The sequence below is a fragment of the Erpetoichthys calabaricus genome, chromosome 6 (assembly GCF_900747795.2).
Source record: "Erpetoichthys calabaricus chromosome 6, fErpCal1.3, whole genome shotgun sequence".
Taxonomy (NCBI): Eukaryota; Metazoa; Chordata; class Cladistia; order Polypteriformes; family Polypteridae; genus Erpetoichthys; species Erpetoichthys calabaricus.
The window spans coordinates 75,138,424-75,160,229 of NC_041399.2; the positions used below are offsets into that span (position 1 = coordinate 75,138,424).

Here is a 21,806-nt window from a genome sequence, read left to right on the forward strand (position 1 = left end):
CGTATGAATCTACTCCCATCTCTGTCAGCTTGTCCCTAAGGAGCAGAGGTTGGATTGTGTTGAAGGCACTAGAGAAGTCTAGAAACATAATTCTTACAGCACCACTGCCTCTGTCCAAGTGGGAGAGGAATCGGTGTAGCATATAGATGATGGCATCCTCCGCTCCCACCTTCTCCTGGTATGCAAACTGCAGAGGGTCGAGTGCGTGGCGGACCTGTGGCCTAATCTAATCTAACCTAATACTAATTGGAAGGAATCAGTGGCCAAACTGGTTCCTTATTACTAGTGGAATATTCATATGAATTGCAGCTTTAATACGGTATTGTGCATTTGGTTCAAGGTGAGTGATTAACTTTGAAATTGAAGAAACAATTATCCTTTTATTGTTGCAAACATGAGAACTGGAACGTCAAAGACCCATATTAAGAATAGCAAATTAATCATGAAATGAAAAACACAAATTTTAAAAGGGTAAAAGAAAATACAAACAGGAGTTAGATGCCAAAGACTACAGTTTCTAATACCAAAACCAAAGATGTCAGACAAAATTTGTAATCAAGGAAAAAAGACTTTTACTAAGAAATCCTTTTCCTACTGAGCAGCCAATACTATTAGAGAGAATGAGGAAAATAATTTCTAGTGAAAAATGTTGATGAAGACAATACCAGAAAAGTTTTTAATGCCGCAATCAAAAGTGAAAACCATAACCAAACTCAAAGGCAAAAAATAATCTCTAAAGTTCTTTTGATGTAAGTTACAAAATTTGTTTTGTTCAATCCACAATAGTGAATATCATTAAGAATGTGGCAGTGTCTGATAAAGCGTCACACTGGTGATGTCTTGTGGCGCAACCCCCAAGAACCATGTAAATAATTGTGGCAACAAGACCATAAAATTGTATGACCCACAAAAAACGAAATGGTGATGTGATAAAACCAGAATGTATTGATAAAAAAAATAATAAAAGCCCAGAGACTAAGAATTAAACAAATAAAGCGGACCTGAGGATCTCTGATGCTTCAAATTTCAAAGTATACTAAAAAAAGTTTGAGAAAAAAATGTATTCTAAGAAAATAAAAATTCTAAATATGTCACAATCTCACAGTAGTAATAGCCATAAACAATATGGCCGTGGCCATGTGAAACAAACATAAACAGGTGCCAACTGGGACAAGAATGCGCCGAAGTGATCACATTAGCATGATGATAAAACAAAAAAAAATACGAAAAGTTGAAAAAAATGAAACACAAAACATAGTCAAATGATTTGAAATGGTTCTAAAATGATTTTACAGCACTTTTGTACATATAGAGCATAGAATAATGTTCCATAAACTGAAAAAAAAGCTAAATCACTGTAAAACAAATGTACTTCAACCCAAAATGCTCATAATGCACAGAAACACAGGCCTGAAAACAGCAGCTGGGCATTCACTACAAAAGACTTCAATTGATAGTAGCTTCTGTGGTGCTGGTGTTACAAAAGACATAAGAAGAATTATGCAGTCTTGTCACATGGTATCTTAGACTCAATGAAAGGTTCACAAGACATTGTGAAGCACAGCTGTTCAGTGGGCCCCAGGATGGTACTTCGGATTATTGATGGTGTTTCATCAGGTGTTCCTAATTTTCTGTCCAGACTCCGTGTAAATTACTTCTCAGTAGGCTCTTTTTTTCATGTAATTAAATTACTGGCTTGTCCCAGCTAGTCAGTTAAGGGCAGTGTCTTGGTAAAAGTGAGAGGAAAAAAAAAACAAAATAGCACTAATTTTTTACTTCACCCTGACCAGGAATTTTACCAAAAAATAGTAATTTGTTTCTTCTAGTAGCTTCAAGGCTGACCAATAGTTTATAGATAAAGAATTCCAATAAAATAAATAGCATAATACAATTTGTGAAAACCAGCTTAATCTTTTTTTAATGAGAATGACGCATGTCACATTGCTTTGGCTGGAGACATCCATGCATGTAGATGTAAATATCAAATTGAGTGGGAATATGCAAATAGAAGGGGGCTTGCTGCCAGAGATTCACTCTCTGTGAACGACTGGAAAGCTCCTCTTAAGTATCTTTTTGAAACTTGAAATTCAAAAGCAGGCAATAGTAAATCAAGAGAGTGGAGAAAAAACACAAAGTATAGTATTTAACGCCATCTGGACTTTATGTCCAACAGCAGGTGACATTCTGAGCAATGTATCACAATAAATTCATTACAGTGGCAAGTGGCAGCAGTGAATATATCCGGGGCCTGGACAGAAAACCATTAAGGTCAGATAATAGATTGTAAAAGCAAGTCACTCTTGGCTGCACCATCCTGCTCTAAATGTAGCCAATCAGTGGGGGATTTGAATAAAAGTTGGCACAGCAGGAAGATAGCAATGCTCTAATAAACAGGTAATTATGCAACTCCCAGCTCTACTAAGCCAGATTGCAAGTCTATTACAAACTGATTACATTTGCCTCTTTTTTAGCTGCATACAATTACCTTTGCACATCACTTCCTAATATCTGGAAGCAGTTCAGTAAGAATATCACAACAATTAACTATCAATCAGACACAACCCAGAGGGATTCAGGACAATTACTCAAACAACATCTGTCAAGAAGTTGATTCGACTAACATAAACTCTGGCCCAACGGCCATTTCTTTTGTGCCTTCATGATGGTTGTCTGCTCGCGCACAGCCTGCATGTAGCATTGAGAATGTTTGTTCATTCTGAGTGTTTCACTTGCAAACTATGGGGAGACTTTACGCTTTTATGGATAAATAGCAAACATGTCTTAAATTTCAAAAGCATTTACTCTTTATGCTTTCTCAATATAAAGTAACAGCAAATAAAATATACAAAAAAGTCTGCCTTATAGTAAATACAAGGTTTATTGTTACAAAAGTTGGCCAACTTCATTTAGTTCATATTTGCCTGCTACAACATATACATTATATATTTATAAAATCATAAAGAGACCTAGATTACAACGGGAAAATGTATACAATATAAAGTCCCATGTAACCCAAAGACAGGTACCAAGAGGTGGCTGTGCATAAGTCTGGAAGTGTGGAATTTTAGTTGTCCTGTACCAAAAAAAATATATCACCATAAGACTTTTTAACAAGAACAAGCCACTTAGACTAATTGCTTTTGTTAGTCACTGTTTAATAAATACATACAAAATGTAGTCTAGTCAAGGTTGAAATGACCCCAAAGTACTACTATCAGCTACACTATTTGGTAACCTGTTTTTAATATTTTATCTGTGGACAGAAAAATTTAATTGAGTATTTACTAATAATAGGCTTACATCTCATAGTTGAAAAACTGAAACATACAAGTCTGAGATAAACTAAGATAATAAGGCCTTGTCATTGTGAGGCAGTGAACTGTGAAGATGTAATGGTTATGTGTAAATTCTAATCCAGTACAGTCCTCAGCTGTTATCGATGTCCTCTGCAATGTCTTCTGGTCAAAACTAGAGCAGCTGCCCAAACAGACGCAGTGCAGCTACTAAGTGTTTGTTCTTTTGCACATTCCCTTTGTTAAGTACTTATTAAGAGAGAATACATTTTCCCATCAGCCAAGATGCAACTAAACCAAGTCACTTAACTAATAATGACAATGATTTCTTTAGCAACCAACTTCATAAAAGTCGGAGCTGGACCACCTCCCTGCTCTTACTGCCATCAATTTAAAAGAGAGGTTATAATAATAATAATAATAATTCATTACATTTATATAGGTTACTGTCACTGCACCACACTGAGTTTTTCACTCTATCTATCGCATTCTCAATTTTCAGATCTAAACTTAAAACACATTTGTTTAAGACTGCTTTTTCTCTTTGACTACAATTGCTTTGTCTAATTTTAAATTTTCTATTTTAGTTTTGTTTATAATATGTGTTTCATCTACTGTTCTGTGTCCTTGAGTGTTTAGAAAGGCACCTACATATAAATAAAATATAAATAAAAGCCTACTGATAATAAAATTATAAAAATTAAATTACAGTGAGAAAGGTAATGAACATAAACACATAGAACATAAACAATTTCACAAATGAGAGTAGACCATTTGGTCCATCAAGCCTGTTTGTCTAGCAAACAGCTACACTGTCCCAATATCTCATCCAGATACTTCTTAAAGATTCTTAAGGTTACTGCTTCAACTGTCTTGTTATTTTTGTTCCAGATTTCCATAAATCTTTCATTGAAGGTGCTTCCTGGCTTCAGTCCTAAATGCACTCCCCCTTAATTTCCACTAATGTTCTCACGTATGTAATTCACCCTTAACCTGAAAGTATTTTGCTGGATCTACTTTATCAATGCCATTGAAAAATCTGAAGAAATGGATTAGGTCCTCATGCAGTCTACTCTGCTTGAGATTAACAGATTTAATTCTCTGAGTCTTTTGGAGTACAAGTCCTTAAGCGTTGTGATGCACTTGGTTGCTCTCGGCTGCACAGCTTCAAGTGCTGCCATGTCTTTCTTGTAGCGTGGTGACCAGAACTGCACACAACATTCCACATGCAGTCTCTAAGGTGATCATAATGTCCCTCAATTTATATTCAACAGTTTTTATGATATATCCTAAAATTTTATACATGTATGTGTTTTGAATAGCTTCTAAGCATTGCTTAGATGATGAAAATATTGTGTTAACATAATTCCCTAAATTCTTTTTGGATGTGGCTTACATGAAATTCAAATTCTGGACAGCAAGGAAAAATGTACTGTATTACTGGTTGTCATATAATCGAAATTGGAGTAGATCTAAATTGACAGGTATGTTGTTAATGTCAACTTTAACCAACCTCTCAAAGCACTCAGTGACATTTAATAAAAAGGCCTTCTGGGCAGTAATCATGAAGGCAATCTATTTTTTGCCCTGAGTTAAATACTAGTTTTTTTAAAAGTTTAAGAACACCAGACTGAAGTATCAGTATATATATATTTATTGAATTCACTTGATCCAAGGTGACAGTTGCAAGAAGCTGAAGCCTAAAAACAGGAACTTCAGGTAAATTGCAAGAGCCAATCCTTTGACATGTCCACATTTTCTGGCAGAAGGGTTGAGAGAATAAGGATGTTCTTTGCAGCAGCATCCACAAGTCATAGTGACACATCCAGGCCACAGGTATTTTATACTTCAACTCATAGAAATGTTTTTTTTCCAATCAGACACAGTAATAGAATATTCTGGGATAGGTTCAACATGAAAGGTTGGATCTGTGTTTGCTGGCTCAAAACAAGTAAATGATCTCCGGTTAGGAGGTGTCAATAGCATTAATTTTGCCTTTATTAACAGTTCTTTTGTCCCTTTCAGTTTTATTAACAGTTCTTCTTTCTTTTTATTCTTTTGCATTGGGTGTGACGAGGATGGATAGGATTAAAAATTAGGACATTAGAGGTTTAGCTCAGGTTGGACGGTTGGGAGACAAAATCAGAGAGGCGAGATTGCGTTGGTTTGGACATGTGCAGAGGAGAGATGCTGGGTATATTGGGAGAAGGATGCTAAGGATAGAGCTGCCAAGGAAGAGGAAAAGAGGAAGGCCTAAGTGAAGGTTTATGGATGTGGTGAGAGAGGACATGCAGGTGATGGGTTTAACAGAGCAAGATGTACAGGACAGGAAGATATGGAAAAAGATGATCCGCTGTAGCAACCTCCTAACGGGAGTGGCTGAAATAAAAAGTAGAAGATTAACAGTTCTTTTGTAGTTTATGATGGTTTGTCTACTCTATCCTGACACATATAACATAGGCCAGGGATTTTAATTTGAGATCCTTATACATTTTCCAATTTTCTCCTTTAGTTAGTTCATTGGCTTTTTGAAGGTCATACCTGGTTTTGCTGAACAGGTCCAATTTAAATACCTCAACATGGTAAGAGGGCCATAATTCATCCATGGCTTCAGCAAATGTTGGGCATTTGGCAAAGTGTGATGATAAGCCCAAATCTTGTTGGCCAAACTTCTGCTTGTAGATGTCTTAAATGTGATGGTATTTCCAATAAAATGGTTTGAGATCAAGGGGTAAATGAAGAAGTGGACTTTAAAGGGAAAACCAAAAGAACAGTCTAACAGAAACTAATGTGAAAGGACAAATTACAGATACTTCCCCTTTTTATAGGCTTCCCAGCAGTTGGCATGGAAGTTGCTCATTTAAACATGGAACATCAGTTTGTATTGCTGCTGATTCAGTGCTGAAGTCATTGTCAGCTGATTCAGGAGTCAGCACTGCTACACTACATTGTGTACATTATTTGAATAAAGACAGTAAGCAAAAAAAAAAGGAGAACAGATAATAACATTTCCCAAATTTCAATAAAATTGCCCTTAGCATTACTGTAGTATTGGTCAATAATGTTAGAACCCCCAATGGGAAATTGATTTAAGTTATTTGAATATAAACAATTTTGCATTTTTTTTCCACAGGAAAAATAATTATGTGCTATACAGTATGACAAACAACTTAATGATTACTGACAGGAGTACCTTGGAGTAAAAATATCCACTGCTTCTCAATGCCACTATTATTTGAAACGTTAAAGGTTGTATCACAAGAGTCGGCCCCTTCATTACCAATATCATTAATCTTTTATCAACAAGAGTTGTTTCTGCTTATCGGATGATTACTATAAAAGCAGGTCTTAATCTAGATAATCTTGCTAACACTCAGCCTATCTCCGCTTTACAATTTTTGGCTAATGTTATGGAGAATGTTGCAGTACTGCAACTACTGTATATTTTGCCTTCCTTTAATATTTCAGCTTGGCTTTCATACTTGACATAGTTACTGAAAATGCACTGTTCAAAGTTGTAACTGATTTACACTTAGCTGCTGATCATGTGACAACTACTAATTTGTTTTGTTTGAATTGTATGGTGTCTGTTGACTCTGTCAATCATTATAATTTTATTAGATCATAAGAAGCCAGTTTTATACATTCAAGGGGCTTTCTAGTGGTAGTTTCAGTTTAATTTTATTGACTGGAAGCATCATATATCCCTTGGACGTTACTGATTATATGATGCTTAGATAATGCAGGGATTTCCTCAAAGTTTGATTTTGGGTTTGCTGATATTTATTAGATTGCATTCTGCCCTTGGGTGGCATTATCAAACAGTTTTATTTCAGCCTTCATTACTATGTTGAAGATACACAGATTTATGTACCTTCCTCTGGTATTCCGGTAGAAAAAGTGAAAGCCTGTCTATTATGTATAGCTTTCAGCAATGGATGATTAATAACTCTCAGAAATTAAACAGAGAAAAGGCAGAGGTCATTTTTATTTCTATCAAGTCCCAATGTGGTGGTCTCTGTCTTGAGATTGGTGTTTCAGATATATAGGCAGTACAGACAGTAAATATTCTGGGGACAACATCTAATTTCAATTTGCCCTTGTACAAGGGGCATTGTTTTTAGATGATAAAAAGTGCTTGATTATGCCCAAACAAACTGCAGAATGTATAATCTAAATTCATTCCAGACAGAAGTATATGAATGGTTTATTTTAAAGGCTTTCACAATCAATTAGACCTCAGTATCAGCATGTGCAGAACTCTATAGCTAGGATTCTCTCATATACAAACTCATCCTTAGATATCTGCACAGTCATTTCATGAAGTTTTACATCACCTGTTGTTATGTTTTGGTGTATCTATTATTATTATTATTATTGTTGTTGTTATTACTGTTGTTTTCAGGTATCAATTAATTTTTTTTTATGGGTGCCACCAAGCTAAGTTGCATTGTTAGAACACAGCATCATTTACTATAAAGTATGTCTTCAAAAATGCTGTAAATAATAGAACTGAAGTATTGATATAAATCAATGTCATTATCTGAATTTGTGGATATTCAAATAAAAAAAAATCTTTCTGTGCAACCATCACATTTTGGTTCTTGACTTTTGCTTTGATTTTTTTCACAATGATTTCTTAATTAAATACATGGCTTAGTTGAAAGATATGACTGCTTTTCTGGTTTTGATTCTCTGATCGTCTTATGTTTCCTCTCCTGGGGCTGTGGAAAAAAAGAATAATTTCAGCGAATGTAAAGTGGTGGCAAGGAAAAACGTACTATTTGTTGGCTTATGCAGTGGTATAAGTAACAAGAGGAAATTGACGGAGTGATACAGAGTGGTGGAGACACTCAAAAGTTCAAGTTGCACAGTGCCCAAAATAAATAAGAAATAGATATCAAAGTCAAGTTGCAGCCCAAAGTCTGTTTATTCTGTTTCAGACAATGTTACAAACGCTGAATTCCATGCTGAGGACATGACTCTAAGTGGTGATGGTGCTGCCGTGCCCAGCACATCTTCAGGTGCTAGCTGCTCACACACCTTTTCCTTGGAAACTGCTGGGAGACCATTTGCCTGTGTGCTGACGAATGCTGTTTTGAAGTCACAAAATGCAATAGTGGATGCTATAAAATATGTGATCAATGAACTAAGGAGTATAAAGGCTGTACTATGTGATACTGACCACAAATTAAATGAATTGGTTAAAAAATAAATGCTGCATCTTATTACCTGTTTTTACATTCTGCTAATTACGTTCAAACAAAGTTGTAACACTGTCTGATTTGGTTTATTAATTTGGTGGGTCAGGGTCAGGTTCATCATACCACATCTCTTCAGGTATAGGCAAGCCATGATTTTGTGCCATGTTATGCAGCACACTACATGCTAGCACAATGTGACACATTTTCTGTGGACTATAGAGCAGCATATTAATAGAGTGGAAATGCTTTCTATTTACATAGGCAAATTAACTCTCTGCAGGCGCCTTTACAGTGTAGCACTGGTACTGAGTGACACAAAGGATAGATTCTCTGCTCTTTACATGGCTCTTTCAGGTGATTCATTATCCTTAAAAGGACTGCTTGCCTTTTGCCGCACTAGTTGGAAAAAGTACCTATGACTGTGCGGAGTATATGTTTTACAAGTAAGCCTGCGATTCGCTAGCGAATCGGAAATCCAAGAATGGCAATCAGTTTCTGTTCCGTCCGATGGATGGATGACATATCATGGAGGGTGGGTGCGTCTGGGGAAATGTCATTTAATTCAATAAGCATATCTGTACTAAAGCGGTTTCGTTTTGTGGAGACGTGATTCTGTTGCCTTTGCTGACACCGACTGCTGTCAGAGTGGAGCACAGCAAGTTTAGTTTACAGGTTGTGGTGTTCGTGTGCCAGCTACTGAGTCGGGGAAGCCACTGGGTTTGAGTCTGTGACAATTATGTGATCTACAGTATATTACTGGCACAGTGGATTAGAGCAAGTGTAGTGAACAGGTTGTGTTGTCTGGGCGCCACCTACTGACTCTGGGAAGCTGCTGCGTTTGACTCTGGGGCGTGCACCACGGCGAATATGCGCCTCGGTGGGAAGCCGCTGCGTAATGAAATATCATGGAGGGTATATGCGGTGGTGTGGGCGGCCGCGTCCAGGTGGCTGTACAACCTGGCATGCACGCTTTACCTCAGGTGTAGTTCACAGGTCGTAGGCATGGTAAAGTTTCCATTTAATTCAATAACCCTATTTGAACTAAAGCGGTTTCTTTGTGTGGGCGCCTTCGTTCATTGTATGTATCCATACGGGCTCGTTTACAGGTCGTAGCCATACGGGCTCGTGTTTGTATTACTAATCGTTGAGCTCCCACCATTTTGATACAATCCTCCTTTACCTGTGCTGTGTCAAAAGCGCGTTGTGGGTACGCTCATAGTTTACAGGTGGTGTTGTTTGGGTGCTTACAGGTTGTGTTGTTTGGGCGCCACCTACTGACTCTGGGAATCCACAGCGTTTGACTGTACAGGGTGTGTTGTTTGGGCGCTCACAGGTTGTGTTGTTTGGGCGCCACCTACTGACTCTGGGAAGCCGCTGCGTTTGACTCTGGGGCGGGCGCCACGGCGCAGTACATTGTGTTATTTGGGCGCCACCTACTGACTCTGGGAAGCCGCTGCGTTTGACTCTGGGGCGGGCGCCACGGCGCAGTACATTGTGTTATTTGGGCGCCACCTACTGACTCTGGGAAGCCGCTGCGTTTTGGGAAGCCGCTGCATTTGACTCGGGACTCTGGGGTGGGCGCCAAGGCCGTAGTGCGCATGCGCCTCGGTGCGTCCGCCGTGCATAAATTAACTGTGGTTTAGTAATATAGATAGGGTCTCCTACTATAGATGATGTAATGCCAGCTCATTCTTTTGGTGATTCATCCCTGGCTGATGTAACGTAGCAATGTGCACACAGTTGAGCACTCGAATTACGCTTTGATGTTTTCCAGTTCAACCACAGTGTGAGGAGAGGAGTGTGGTGTAGCGGGTCCCCGGTTCCCATCAAGGGCCGTTTTAAAATAAATAATCACCACACTCGCGGCTTAGAGAGGGGGCGTGGTGGTTGTGTGGCTGAAGCAGTTTTCAGGGCGATTTGTGGTGTGGGCGTTTCTCACCTAAGTGCACAGGTGGGAGACCGCCCACATCCGTGATTGTTCCTGGGGCTGCTAATTTGCTACAGCTGCCATGCCCTCTTAATAAAATAGAAGCGCGAGTCGGTTAGGAGAGAAAAAAGAAAAGGAAAGAAAGAAGAGAACGGGAGGTAGCAAGAGAAGGCAGGAAGCAGGTGGAGAGAGCTGGTGTGAGGAAGAAGAGCGAGCGAGCAAGAGCAGGCTTGAATGAGAGAAAGCAGGCAGCTGGGAGGTGAGTCTACGAGGGGAGTGTTTGGCAGACACTCGGTGGGGCTGAAGGAAGCGGTCACTCCAGCTGAGCGATTTAGGAGCTGGAGTGACCAGGAGAAGAGACAACTGACCGTCGAAAGGAGCGGGAGTCGAGGAGGATTTGGGCTAGTTTAGCCCCAACGTGAGCGCCTTGGCCGCTGGGGAAATAACCCAAGTCTTGGTCTGGTTTGGAGCCCGACATAGTCAGGGATTGGAGGGCTACCAGACCAGAGTGAAAGGCAGCTGTTCCTGCAGGTAGGCGACTCTCCTGTTGAGAAGCACAGATGGGAGTAGCAGGGGAGCCACAATGGTAAAAAGAAGACACCGGGCTTTGTGTTTTTAAAGGATTGCTTCCTGTGCTATTTTAACCTCATTGTTTTTAGAAGATTTTTCTTTTTGTTTTTTTTAACCTCCACGTTTCACAACTGTTTGTATGGATTATTTATTTGAAGACGTTTTTGAATGCACTGCACTTTATTTTGAACACCTTGTTTTTGATGATTGTTTTAAATAAAAGCACCTTGCACTTTTGCACCATCCCCATGCTACGTTGTGCCTCACTGCTAAGCTCATCGGTAACATTACCGACGGTGTAGGGTTCAAGGGCTCCCGGACAGATGATGGGAGCATGTATCGAACCCGCATCATCACAAGGAGAGGTTAAGAGCATGCACTGATACAGCGCATTGCCGCACCCACCACATGACGAACCAACACTGGATCCCAGATTGGGACCCAAGTGTAGCCATGTAACGGGTGACACCTCAGCACCACACAAGTTCAGATGGAATGGAACCAGTGTGAGGTTTTTTATGGTGGCCGGAGTGGCAATTTTACCCCTGTTTATGGAAATCTTATATATCTGGATGACAAGCGGATAATACCATCCCATATAGCTGGCATTGCATGACTCAGTGATGATTGTGAAATATCTGATCAGTTAGCAAGTTCACATTGAAAAACTCCTGTGGCTAAAAACCCAAGGGTAGACAGAACTTGCAAAGGAGCAGGTACAGCACATTCCTCAATGTCTGCCTTTGTAAAGCCGGGGCCAGCTCAGCACACAGCTCCAAGAGAAAAGCTCTTGGAAACTGAAATCGACTTAGAAGCTAGTCATCATCATCTATAACTATGTGCTCTCTTCTAATTCTTCTATTTGTGATGTCTTCTAACAACGCTAAAGCAGATATAGTAGTTGGAATAATTTGTCCCTTCTGTACACCATTATATTGTTATAGAATGATTACAATCAAGTGAATTAAATTTTTAAACGATATGAAATTAATTTTGGTGTATTTGATAAATCCCACATCATGGATACAAATCTAAAAAAGAAAGGGACACCACACAAAAACAGTAGCACCACTTTAATGCTGGGTGCCGCCTGTTTACTAAACCAAGCAGATAAGTGTGTACACATGGTGTGAGGCTGCCGTGAAAATGTGCATGGCTTTATGCAAAGTTTAGATTTGTACATCTTGAAGTGAGCATGGAAATCGTTGTACGCAACATTTTCATGCATACGTGCCATTTACACATGAGGCCCCAGGTCCTCTCTTTAAACTCTGGCAGCCTTTCTTGTAAGGTCTAGCACTTGAAAGATACTAGCTGTGTTAACAGGCTTTGCCCAGGAAATTTTCAGTCAATGGGCATCAGTCAAAGTGCCTTTGATTAACTGGATGAATGGTATGCACTGCATATCTAAGTAAACAATTTCTGTATACAGTATTTGTAGTGTTTTTTTTACTAGGGTCTAATATTATTAGTTGACTTGAGCTGTTTACAGTTAAACAGGCTGGAATCAGTTCTTTGTGATATTTGTGTGAAAGAGATTGCAAAAGGACTTTGCATTAACGGATATTACCAAATTAGGGTATTCAGTAATGTTGTAAAGGTGATTTAAAGTTGATTCAATGTAAAAATAAAAAATTGCCAAAAAGCTTGACTCTCCATTAGTATCAAAGCCTAGAAATAATGCTGCCACAGAATACAGTGGGTTTCAGTAAAAGTCCAAGTTACTAATTACTTTTATTCACTCAAAAGCACTGCTATGTTCTCTTCTTATCACATTCAGAAAAACAGCATTTCCACCAGCTATAGAACAAAATATTGTGCTTCATTCTTTTCAATTGTGGTTTGACTCCATCAGTTAATTTGCAGTGTTTTTTTGTTTTAATTTCCTAATTGTTTATTTTTTTAACTTCAAAAAGTTCTTAATGCTAATTGTTCATTGGTATACCAAACTTAATGATGATATGCAGGTGGACAACAGTGTTGGCTTTTTCAAAAATACAAGGCAATACACTGATAAAAAAATGTAATCAATTTTTCTCTGATTTATTGTCACATGTGGTGGACACAATAAAACGAAGTGCACGCTTGGCCAAGTATATCAGGCCACCACTGTCCAGCTGCTTGAATCTCACTTCATAGATTATGTCAAATATAATACCATAATAGGTAATGATAAGAAAAACAACCACTGAGTTTCCTTTTGAACATGTTATATGTCTTGTGTCACAATAGCCAAACTTACTAAAAACAAGTATTTGAGTTTGGAAGTTTTTTAAGTTTTTTTTTTTTTTTTGGGAGGGAGGCATAGAAAGAAACAAAGGAAGATTGCTCCGTAAGGATTTGGCAGCACTGAATATTGTGGTTTTGGTAGTACGTTTCTCAGAAACAGGTCCAGATTAAAATAAGTATGTACAAGTATGTCTTTTGTAAATTCAACATGTCTAAACACAATCCAAGATGAGACAAAAGGACGTACTCTAAGATAAACACTGTAATCTAGCAAGACAATGAAACTGTTATCCCAAAACAGCAGAGAAAAAAAAAAACGCAGAAGATGCTGCCTTTGATGACATGCTACTTTAGTCAATGCTCTTATTTAAACTTTGTGAATGCTGATCAAATCTTCTGTAACAGTGCGCTCGCTTATAGTCCCCATATTGCCATTTGCCACAAGGTTGCAGAAAAAAATGAAGTGGGATATAATTTAGGTATACTGTACCCCTACATACTGATATATCAAAATGTCCTTTCTTAGCAGATATCTACTTACTTAAATGTATCATCCTGCCAAATATCAGCATTTTACCTAAATGAGAAATGGTGTTTTCTTGATTAGTGAGTGACTGAGAGAATGAGCCACTCAACTTTGCATTATAGATTACTTTTAAAGACTATGACTTATAGATATTTTTATTTAATTTACCTTTGCTTGACCTTCTCTAAATAACTTCTAGACACCCACTAAGGCTGGAATGCTATTATTTCTCCCTAGGCGACACACCTTTATTATATAAACATTCTCTGATTTTGCTTTCTTCACCTCTGCACATTACGACTTCACCTTACTTCGTTAAATTGTATTCTCCTGATCCTGCATCTAACTAATCCAAATTTGCTTAACTAATTTAAAATCTTTACTGTTTTCAAGAGTTTCTAATGTATTTAATATATATTATACATAAGTTTCCCACTTTTAAATGATACATTTTAAAAACAGAAATTATTATTTTTATTTTATTTATTTATTTATTTATTAAAATTTTTTCAAACCCAACAGGCTTGGGCACAAGGAAAGTTTGTCAAAGGGATTAGTCATTCCCACACTCCATGAAATAATAACAAAAGATGAATAATTAATGTGTGTGGTGTGAGAAATGGTGATGAAGTTGATAAACTCAATAAGATAGCATTTATATTCCATTGCCTCCGAAATAAAAATGAAATATTCCAGTGCAATTTTCATTATGGTATTTTCAGAAAGGAACACAAGAAAGAACATAGTTGAAAAAAAAAAGGCAAAAAGTCAAAATACCGATAATACAATAAGAGAAAAATTGAAAAGTATGTCAGAAATTAAAAATCTAGCACAAAACATTTAAAAAATATCAAATCAAACAGAAGAAAATGCACAAAGCAATTGACAACAAACAAAATGGCTCAATCCTGGGGTTAGTCTAAGAAGCCTTCATTTAAAGACAGGCAAAGAAATTTTAGTTTCCAATGAACTGCAAGAAAGAAGTGTGTCTAGGAACACACATAACAGGAGTGAACAAGCATACAGTTACAGACACGCTCAACGGAAGGTGAACTGCTAAATAGATGCAATACTGCCCAACGCAGAATTTCAAAACTGTAGGAGCATGAGTTGTCACTGCACCAGATGTGGAAGAGTTATTTAGTCTGTCTTTTTTTCCATTCTAAAAAGGAGAAACACTAATAGGAATGGCCTGGTATCAATTCCATCCCTTAACCTCCAGTGCAGGAAAACAACAATGCCACATGGATATTGTCAATTTTCACGCTGACCTTCAATTTAAGCATGCACGGTTCAGAGAGGAAGCTCAACATTAAGACTGGTGATATGTGGGCTGCATGTTGCCATTTGCACAACATCTTTTTATTCCTAAAAAAAAAATTGGCAGTTAAATGGGGTTTTCTGTCTGGAGCCCCAAACCTTCTTTAGGACTTATTTCGTCTTATTTTTAGTGTACTTAAATGCTCATATTCTGCAATCGAAAATGAAAAAAATCACACTGTAATATATTTTCTCATAATGACTACCATTAAGAAAACGCTGATTTGTGACATTTCACTACTTATGCTACATATGTAAGGTGACACATTAAGCAAGGGCTAATTTGTTAGTTTTTCCCTTTCTTTACATTATACACTATCTTTGTTACTGTTATAAAACTCCTTTGACCCCCGCAATTATGACTCTAATCCAGCAGACACTACAGATTTGCAATCCCACTGTTAGAAAAATATGTTGTTTACAAAATACATAAGATGACAGATCAGTAAAGATCCATTAACATACATTTGAAGACATCTGAAGACAATTTTAAATTATTCAATCTATAAAGATTGTTAAAAGTTAAATGCTCACCTAAAGTATCATAGCTGGTACTGCTTAAATTAGCCTCATTTGCAAATTACAGACATTAAAATTTAGAACAAATCTGAATTAAAATATTTACAGTACACATAGAATATGCAAATAAATATAAATATAGAACAATGTTAGAAAAGAAACATGCTAGTACTTTTATGTAAACATCTGTCATTAGCAACATTTCATTAATAAGTTACTACGTGTGGAATTGAGTATTGAAATTAACCTTTAACCCTTAATTCCCAATAATGCCAAGCAGTAACTCTACAGTCTATAATAAAATACTTTCAAATGCAATATAGTTTATTTTATGATATATATACTTAATGTCACTCACTGTATTAAAAGCATTTTAAACTCAGTATTTTAACATCTAGTTTATGTGCCTACCTGAAGTATGTTAAAAGCTTTCATATGTTGGATGTTCCAGTATTTTTCATTTGAAAGCATTCGTTCATAACTTCATTATTAAGAAACTTAACATGTTACCCAAGATCATAAAACACAAAAATCACAAAAACAGATTGTGAGGAATAATTCTAACCTTGTGTGGCAATGTAGTGGTTTGGTCTGTGATAGCCCTGTAATGAAAAAATAAACACATTAAATAGTGACAGGTTAATATTAAAAACAGTAAAAACAACATCTTCAACTCATAAAAGTTATACAAGTAGCAATTGAATCATTTAATTATTATTACTACACAACACTACAGATTCACTTTACAATATGAACATTCATTTGTGAATACTCTGTAAATGTCACCTGTTATCACTTAAATATGTTTTGAAACTTTTTCTCTTTATAACAAACTGTACACTAGATAGTCATTTATTAAGGTGGCCTGCTGTTCCAGCTCAAAAAGATAACATTCTGTGTCCAAACATACTATTGAAAATTCAAAAGTTAAGCACCAAAGGGCCTCATGCTTTTAATTTAGAGGAACAATGTCAAAGATTGCAATTGTTTTAAAAGTAGCTTATTCGTGACCACAAGATGCGCTGACATTAAAGTTTCAGGAACAGTAGTTCCGCTGGGTAACTCTTGCACAACAGTGTCTCAAGTGTAATAAGCATGGACCGCACCCCACAAACAAATCTAGTCAATGAAGTTTAAGGAATTACTAACAGACCTTTGGGAAAAGGGGCAGAAGCGGATGATACCATCAGTGCACTAACGACAGAAAGGACAGAGTCTGTCAATTATCAGATGTGCACAGCAGTGTCACTGACAGCAACATACTGTATAAGAAAGCACAACCTGTCATGCTGTACCAGGTATCATCAGCTAACAACACAACCAAGTTCAATTCTGCCAGCAACAAACAAGATGGTAGTCAAACGGAAGTCTTGATTGGTTATTAGGAACAGTTACTATAACAAATAAAGTGGCCATAAAGTATAAAAACTAAAATTCAAAGTCAGAAAGGTAATTAAAATTCTAGATGAGAAAGCAACAAGTTTTTATGGTGGCTATTCTATTAAAAGATGACCATGTCATGAGGTAGTGTCTGGAATTTAAAGGAAAGTCTCTATTGATGACTTGTCATCAGTAATCAAAAATAGACTGGAAAGATTTCTGGTTTCAACAGATATTTTCTTCTCAGTTTCAATTTGCCTTTAATGCTTGAACACTGCATCATATCTAACAATTTTTTGAGACGTGCCTTTAAACAAACAGCTATTCTGATCCCCACCACAATAATATAATCAGATGTTCATAGCAGTGAGATTCTTCTGATTTCATTATTATTCATTTTAGTTGTTAAAAGTTCAGTTCAGTTCATAGAATATGTACTTTCTGCTGACTGGTGTGTGGTGGCTTTGAACATTCTATTGCTTATATGCTGTATGCTATAATGAGCTTATATATAATGAGTATGTATTGCATGTCTGAGTTACCCTTATTACACTCCTTTCTTTTATTTTTTAATTAATGAACAAGACAAGTAATAATTTTGCTGCATGTTTAATTGCAAATTAAACTACTAATGGATGTGCCATACAGGTTTTCAAAAATCATAGAGAATGGTCTTTCAGGTTGAGTGTACATCATGCAATAATCAAACACTTCAGTGAAAGTAATAAAGCTAATCTAAAAACATATTCAATTGTATAGGTAAGTAAAAAAACAGGAACAAAAACACTGCTTTAAACCAATAATTTTACAAATGGCCCATTTTTGTATGTGGGCATTAAGTGTCTCAAGCCTAAGGTTTTAATGAATCCAAGAGACACAAGCTGTCTTTTGCAGAAGACTAAAGTATCTTAGTGCATTTTCTGTCTTAAATAAAACAGTCAATAAATCACATCTGTCAAAAACTGACTAGTACATCCAGTTATCTCTCTTGGATGAGTTCAAAAAATTTGATAATGCTTTTTAAATGTGAGTTTTCAAATTTAAAAAATGTGTACAGCATGTTCTTCTTGACATATTTCAATGAACACCAAAATCTCCTGACTATTTTCCTTGAAGGATACATCTACCAAATTTCAACAAAATCAGTTCACTTGGACTTGGAGCTGAGTTGTTTCATGCGGACAGACATACAGACATGACAGGAAGTGCTTTTCATATTTTATATGAATGCAACTAAAAGATAGCACTGGAACTCTAAGGCAGTTGTGCCATCCACTGTACCATCTTGCTGTCCTTCCATTAATTAATTTAGTTACACATTAAAAAGAAAGTATTACTATTAATACTAGACTTGGTGCACACTAGATGAATATTGAAATTGTATTTTACATTATAATTTGCATTTACACATTATTTTCTGTTAAGGTACAAAGTAAGTATATCCTTTTGGGCATAAATATAAAAAAATATGACATAGTGCAGAGAAACCAAAAATGCCATCAGGCAAATTTTCAACAAAATTATTTAAATCTCTCTGGAATAACATTTCTTAAAATTTTTATTTAGAAAATGTCCTATGTGCTTATGAGAATTCATTGCAAAGAAACGAATCATTAAGAATTAATGTAATTCCCATCCGTGCATCTAAACAATTGGTTTTTCCACTTTGCCCAATGCCTCTTGTCATTATCATTTTTCATTTTACTCAACAGTAATTAATGCTTCCAAAGGAAGAAAAAGAGAAAAGGACAAACAAAGTGAAACCTCCTTTTACCAAGCCTTTGGCAGTCTTGGAATATTCAATTATAAGCAATTTTTAATTGCTTCTTTATCTGAGTTGTCCACGTATGGATTGGTGAGTGCTTTATTATGCGTAATATCAAGCATTATGTTCTGCATTTGCCATCTCATGAAAGAAAAAATTACAAACAATTTACTAATGTTATTAGTAAATTATGTTTGCAGGTAAAGATTTTTATTTTTGTTTCCTCTATTAAAAACACAAAATAAGAACAACACATCTGAAAGGTAATTAATATACAACCCAATCATGGTTAGTTTTGTTCTTAGAACTTGGCCCTAAAATTTAATCAAAGGGTTTATTACAAGTAGGATGGATTGATTATTGTATTTCATAATGGAAATTAATCAGGAAAAGAGGCAATGGGTATAAAAGGTAACTTTAAATTCATTGTGAACAACATTACAGAGCCAAACTGTAAAGAAAATTAAACTATTTAATTAAACTACTAGCCTCACTTTGATACTGAAATGGATGGATTTGAGAATAGTTCTGTTCTTCCTCATGACTATTGCTTCCTGGAACAAGCATATTCCATGTTATTGTGCCCCATCACATAACTAACAGTATGTGATTTCACTGTCTTCAATGGCCTCCCAGTGTTGTTAGCATCTCTTGATAAAACCCTTGACTTGAGCTATACTGCTTACATGGCTCTGCTCCATGCTGTCACCAGTCTGTTGTTTCACCACCAAGGCTTGATTCTGCTTTGACTCTCTTTCTTCATATATAGCATAGTAAATATAGTAAAACGATATGCAGTAGATATAGGTATAGTAAAAGGAATCAGTCTTTCTCAGTTTCTAAGCTATGGGATGATGTCACCAATCAAATGATGAAAAATAACAATGGAAATAATTCTATTTCAAAGAAAATTAAACTGAAAAAGCAAATGAATAAGGACATGAAACTAATACAACATAAAGCTTAATGACTACAGAGCCTGTGACTGTCTATTTAATAGCATAGTCAGTAGGTTACATATATGGAAATTTCCAATTATATACTGGTACTTGAAGTTTATTATCAGCTACTGACATAATTTGCAGTTGTCTGTGTGTCACTATAACAGCCCACAATCTTCTAGGAAGGCTTTTCACAAGATTTTCGATTGTGTTTGTGGAAATTTGTGTCTATTCAGCCAATAGAACATATGTGAGTTCTGGTACTGATGTTGGACGGGAAGACCTGTCACACAATCGGGTTCCCAATTTATCTCAAAGGTGTTCAACAGAGCTGAGGTTAGGTATATTTGTAGGCCACTCAAGTTCCTGCACATCAAACTCGTCAATCCATGCCTTTGTGGACTGGGCTTTGTGCACACGGGCACAGTGATGCTGAATTAGAAAAGGGCCTTCTCCAAACTGATGCCACAAAGTCAGCAGTGCACAATTGTCTAAATATTGTATCCTTAGCATTAGACAGACAGACAGACAGACAGACAGACAGACAGATAGATAGATACTTTATTAATCCCAAGGGCAAATTCACATACTCCAGCAGCAGCATACTGATACAAAAAACAATATTAAATTAAAGAGTAATAAAAAATGCAGGTAAAAACAGACAATAACTTTGAATAATGTTAACGTTTACCCAGCCGGGTGGAATTGAAGAGTCGCATAGTTTGGGGGAGGAACAATCTCCCGAGTCTGTCAGTGGAGCAGGACAGTGACAGCAGTCTGTCGCTGAAGCTGCTCCTCTGTCTGGAGGTGACACTGTTTAGTGGATGCAGTGGATTCTCCATAATTGATAGGAGCCTGCTGAGTGCCCGTCGCTCTGCCACAGTTGTCAAACTGTCCAGCTCCATGCCTACAATAGAGCCTGCCTTCCTCACCAGTTTGTCCAGGCGTGAGGCGTCCTTCTTCTTAATGCTGCCTCCCCAGCACACCACCGCATAGAAGAGGGCGCTTGCCACAACCGTCTGATAGAACATCTGCAGCATCTTATTGCAGATGTTGAAGGATGCCAGCCTTCTAAGGAAGTACAGCCGGCTCTGTCCTCTCTTGCACAGAGAATCAGTATTGGCAGTCCAGTCCAATTTATCATCCAGCTGCACTCCCAGGTATTTATAGGTCTGTACCCTCTGCACACAGTCACCTCTGATGATCACGGGGTCCAGGAGGGGCCTGGGTCTCCTAAAATCCACCACTAGCTCCTTGGTTTTGCTGGTGTTCAGGTGTAGGTGGTTTGAGTCGCACCATTTAACAAAGTCCTTGATGAGGTTCCTATACTCCTCCTCCTGCCCACTCCTGACGCACCCAACGATAGCAGTGTCGTCAGTGAACTTTTGCATGAAGCAGGACTCTGAGTTGGACATTAACAGTGTCCTTTACTGGAACCAAGGGGCCTACCCCAAATCCTGGAAAACAGCCCCAGACCATTACCCCCTCCTCTGCCAAGAATTTAATAGGCACTATGGAGTATCATTCTACTGACATCTGCAAAATCGATATTTGTCCATCAGCTTGTCAGGTAGTGAAATGTTGAATCACCACTTCAGATTACATGCTTCCACTGCTCCAGAGTCCAATGGCAACATGCTTTACACCACTCTAGCTGTCGGTTGGCAATCCACATTAGACTTGTCTGCAGCTGTTCAGCCATGGAAACCCTTTTCATGAAACTCTTGATGAACAATTCTTACGCAGATGTTGCCCCCAGAGGTAGTCTGGAATTCTACTGTGAGTCAGCATGGCTTACCACTTCGTGGCTAAGCTGTTACTGATTCTAGACACATCTATTTCTCAATAATAGCACTGACAGTTGGCCTAGGTTGATCTAGCAAAGAATAAATTTCACATAGTGACTTTTGTGTCCACATACTTTTGGCCATACAGTGTAATTGTCAATGTAATTTATAGTTCTGGCATCAAATGCAGTTGAAATATGTGCTAAATATTATTTGTTTCTTTGCTTGGTAGTCTAATAACTGCTCTTAATTAAAAAAGTTGGATATTTGTACACTCAGTGTTAGGCTAGTTTCCAAGCTACTAATTTGATAATGGGAGGAGATTAGCCGTATGTACTGTATATC

At 37.2% G+C, this 21,806-nt stretch overlaps 1 protein-coding gene across 1 annotated transcript in view; it reads right to left on the reverse strand.

The window, feature by feature from the left end:
- The window catches only part of ptprma (protein tyrosine phosphatase receptor type Ma), a 796,186-nt gene that overhangs the window by 52,786 nt on the left and 721,594 nt on the right, over positions 1-21,806 (reverse strand). Inside the window, exon 23 of the mRNA XM_051929399.1 lies at positions 16,154-16,190. Coding sequence (XP_051785359.1) covers positions 16,154-16,190 — 37 coding nt within the window. The remainder of the gene's footprint in view (positions 1-16,153; positions 16,191-21,806) is intronic.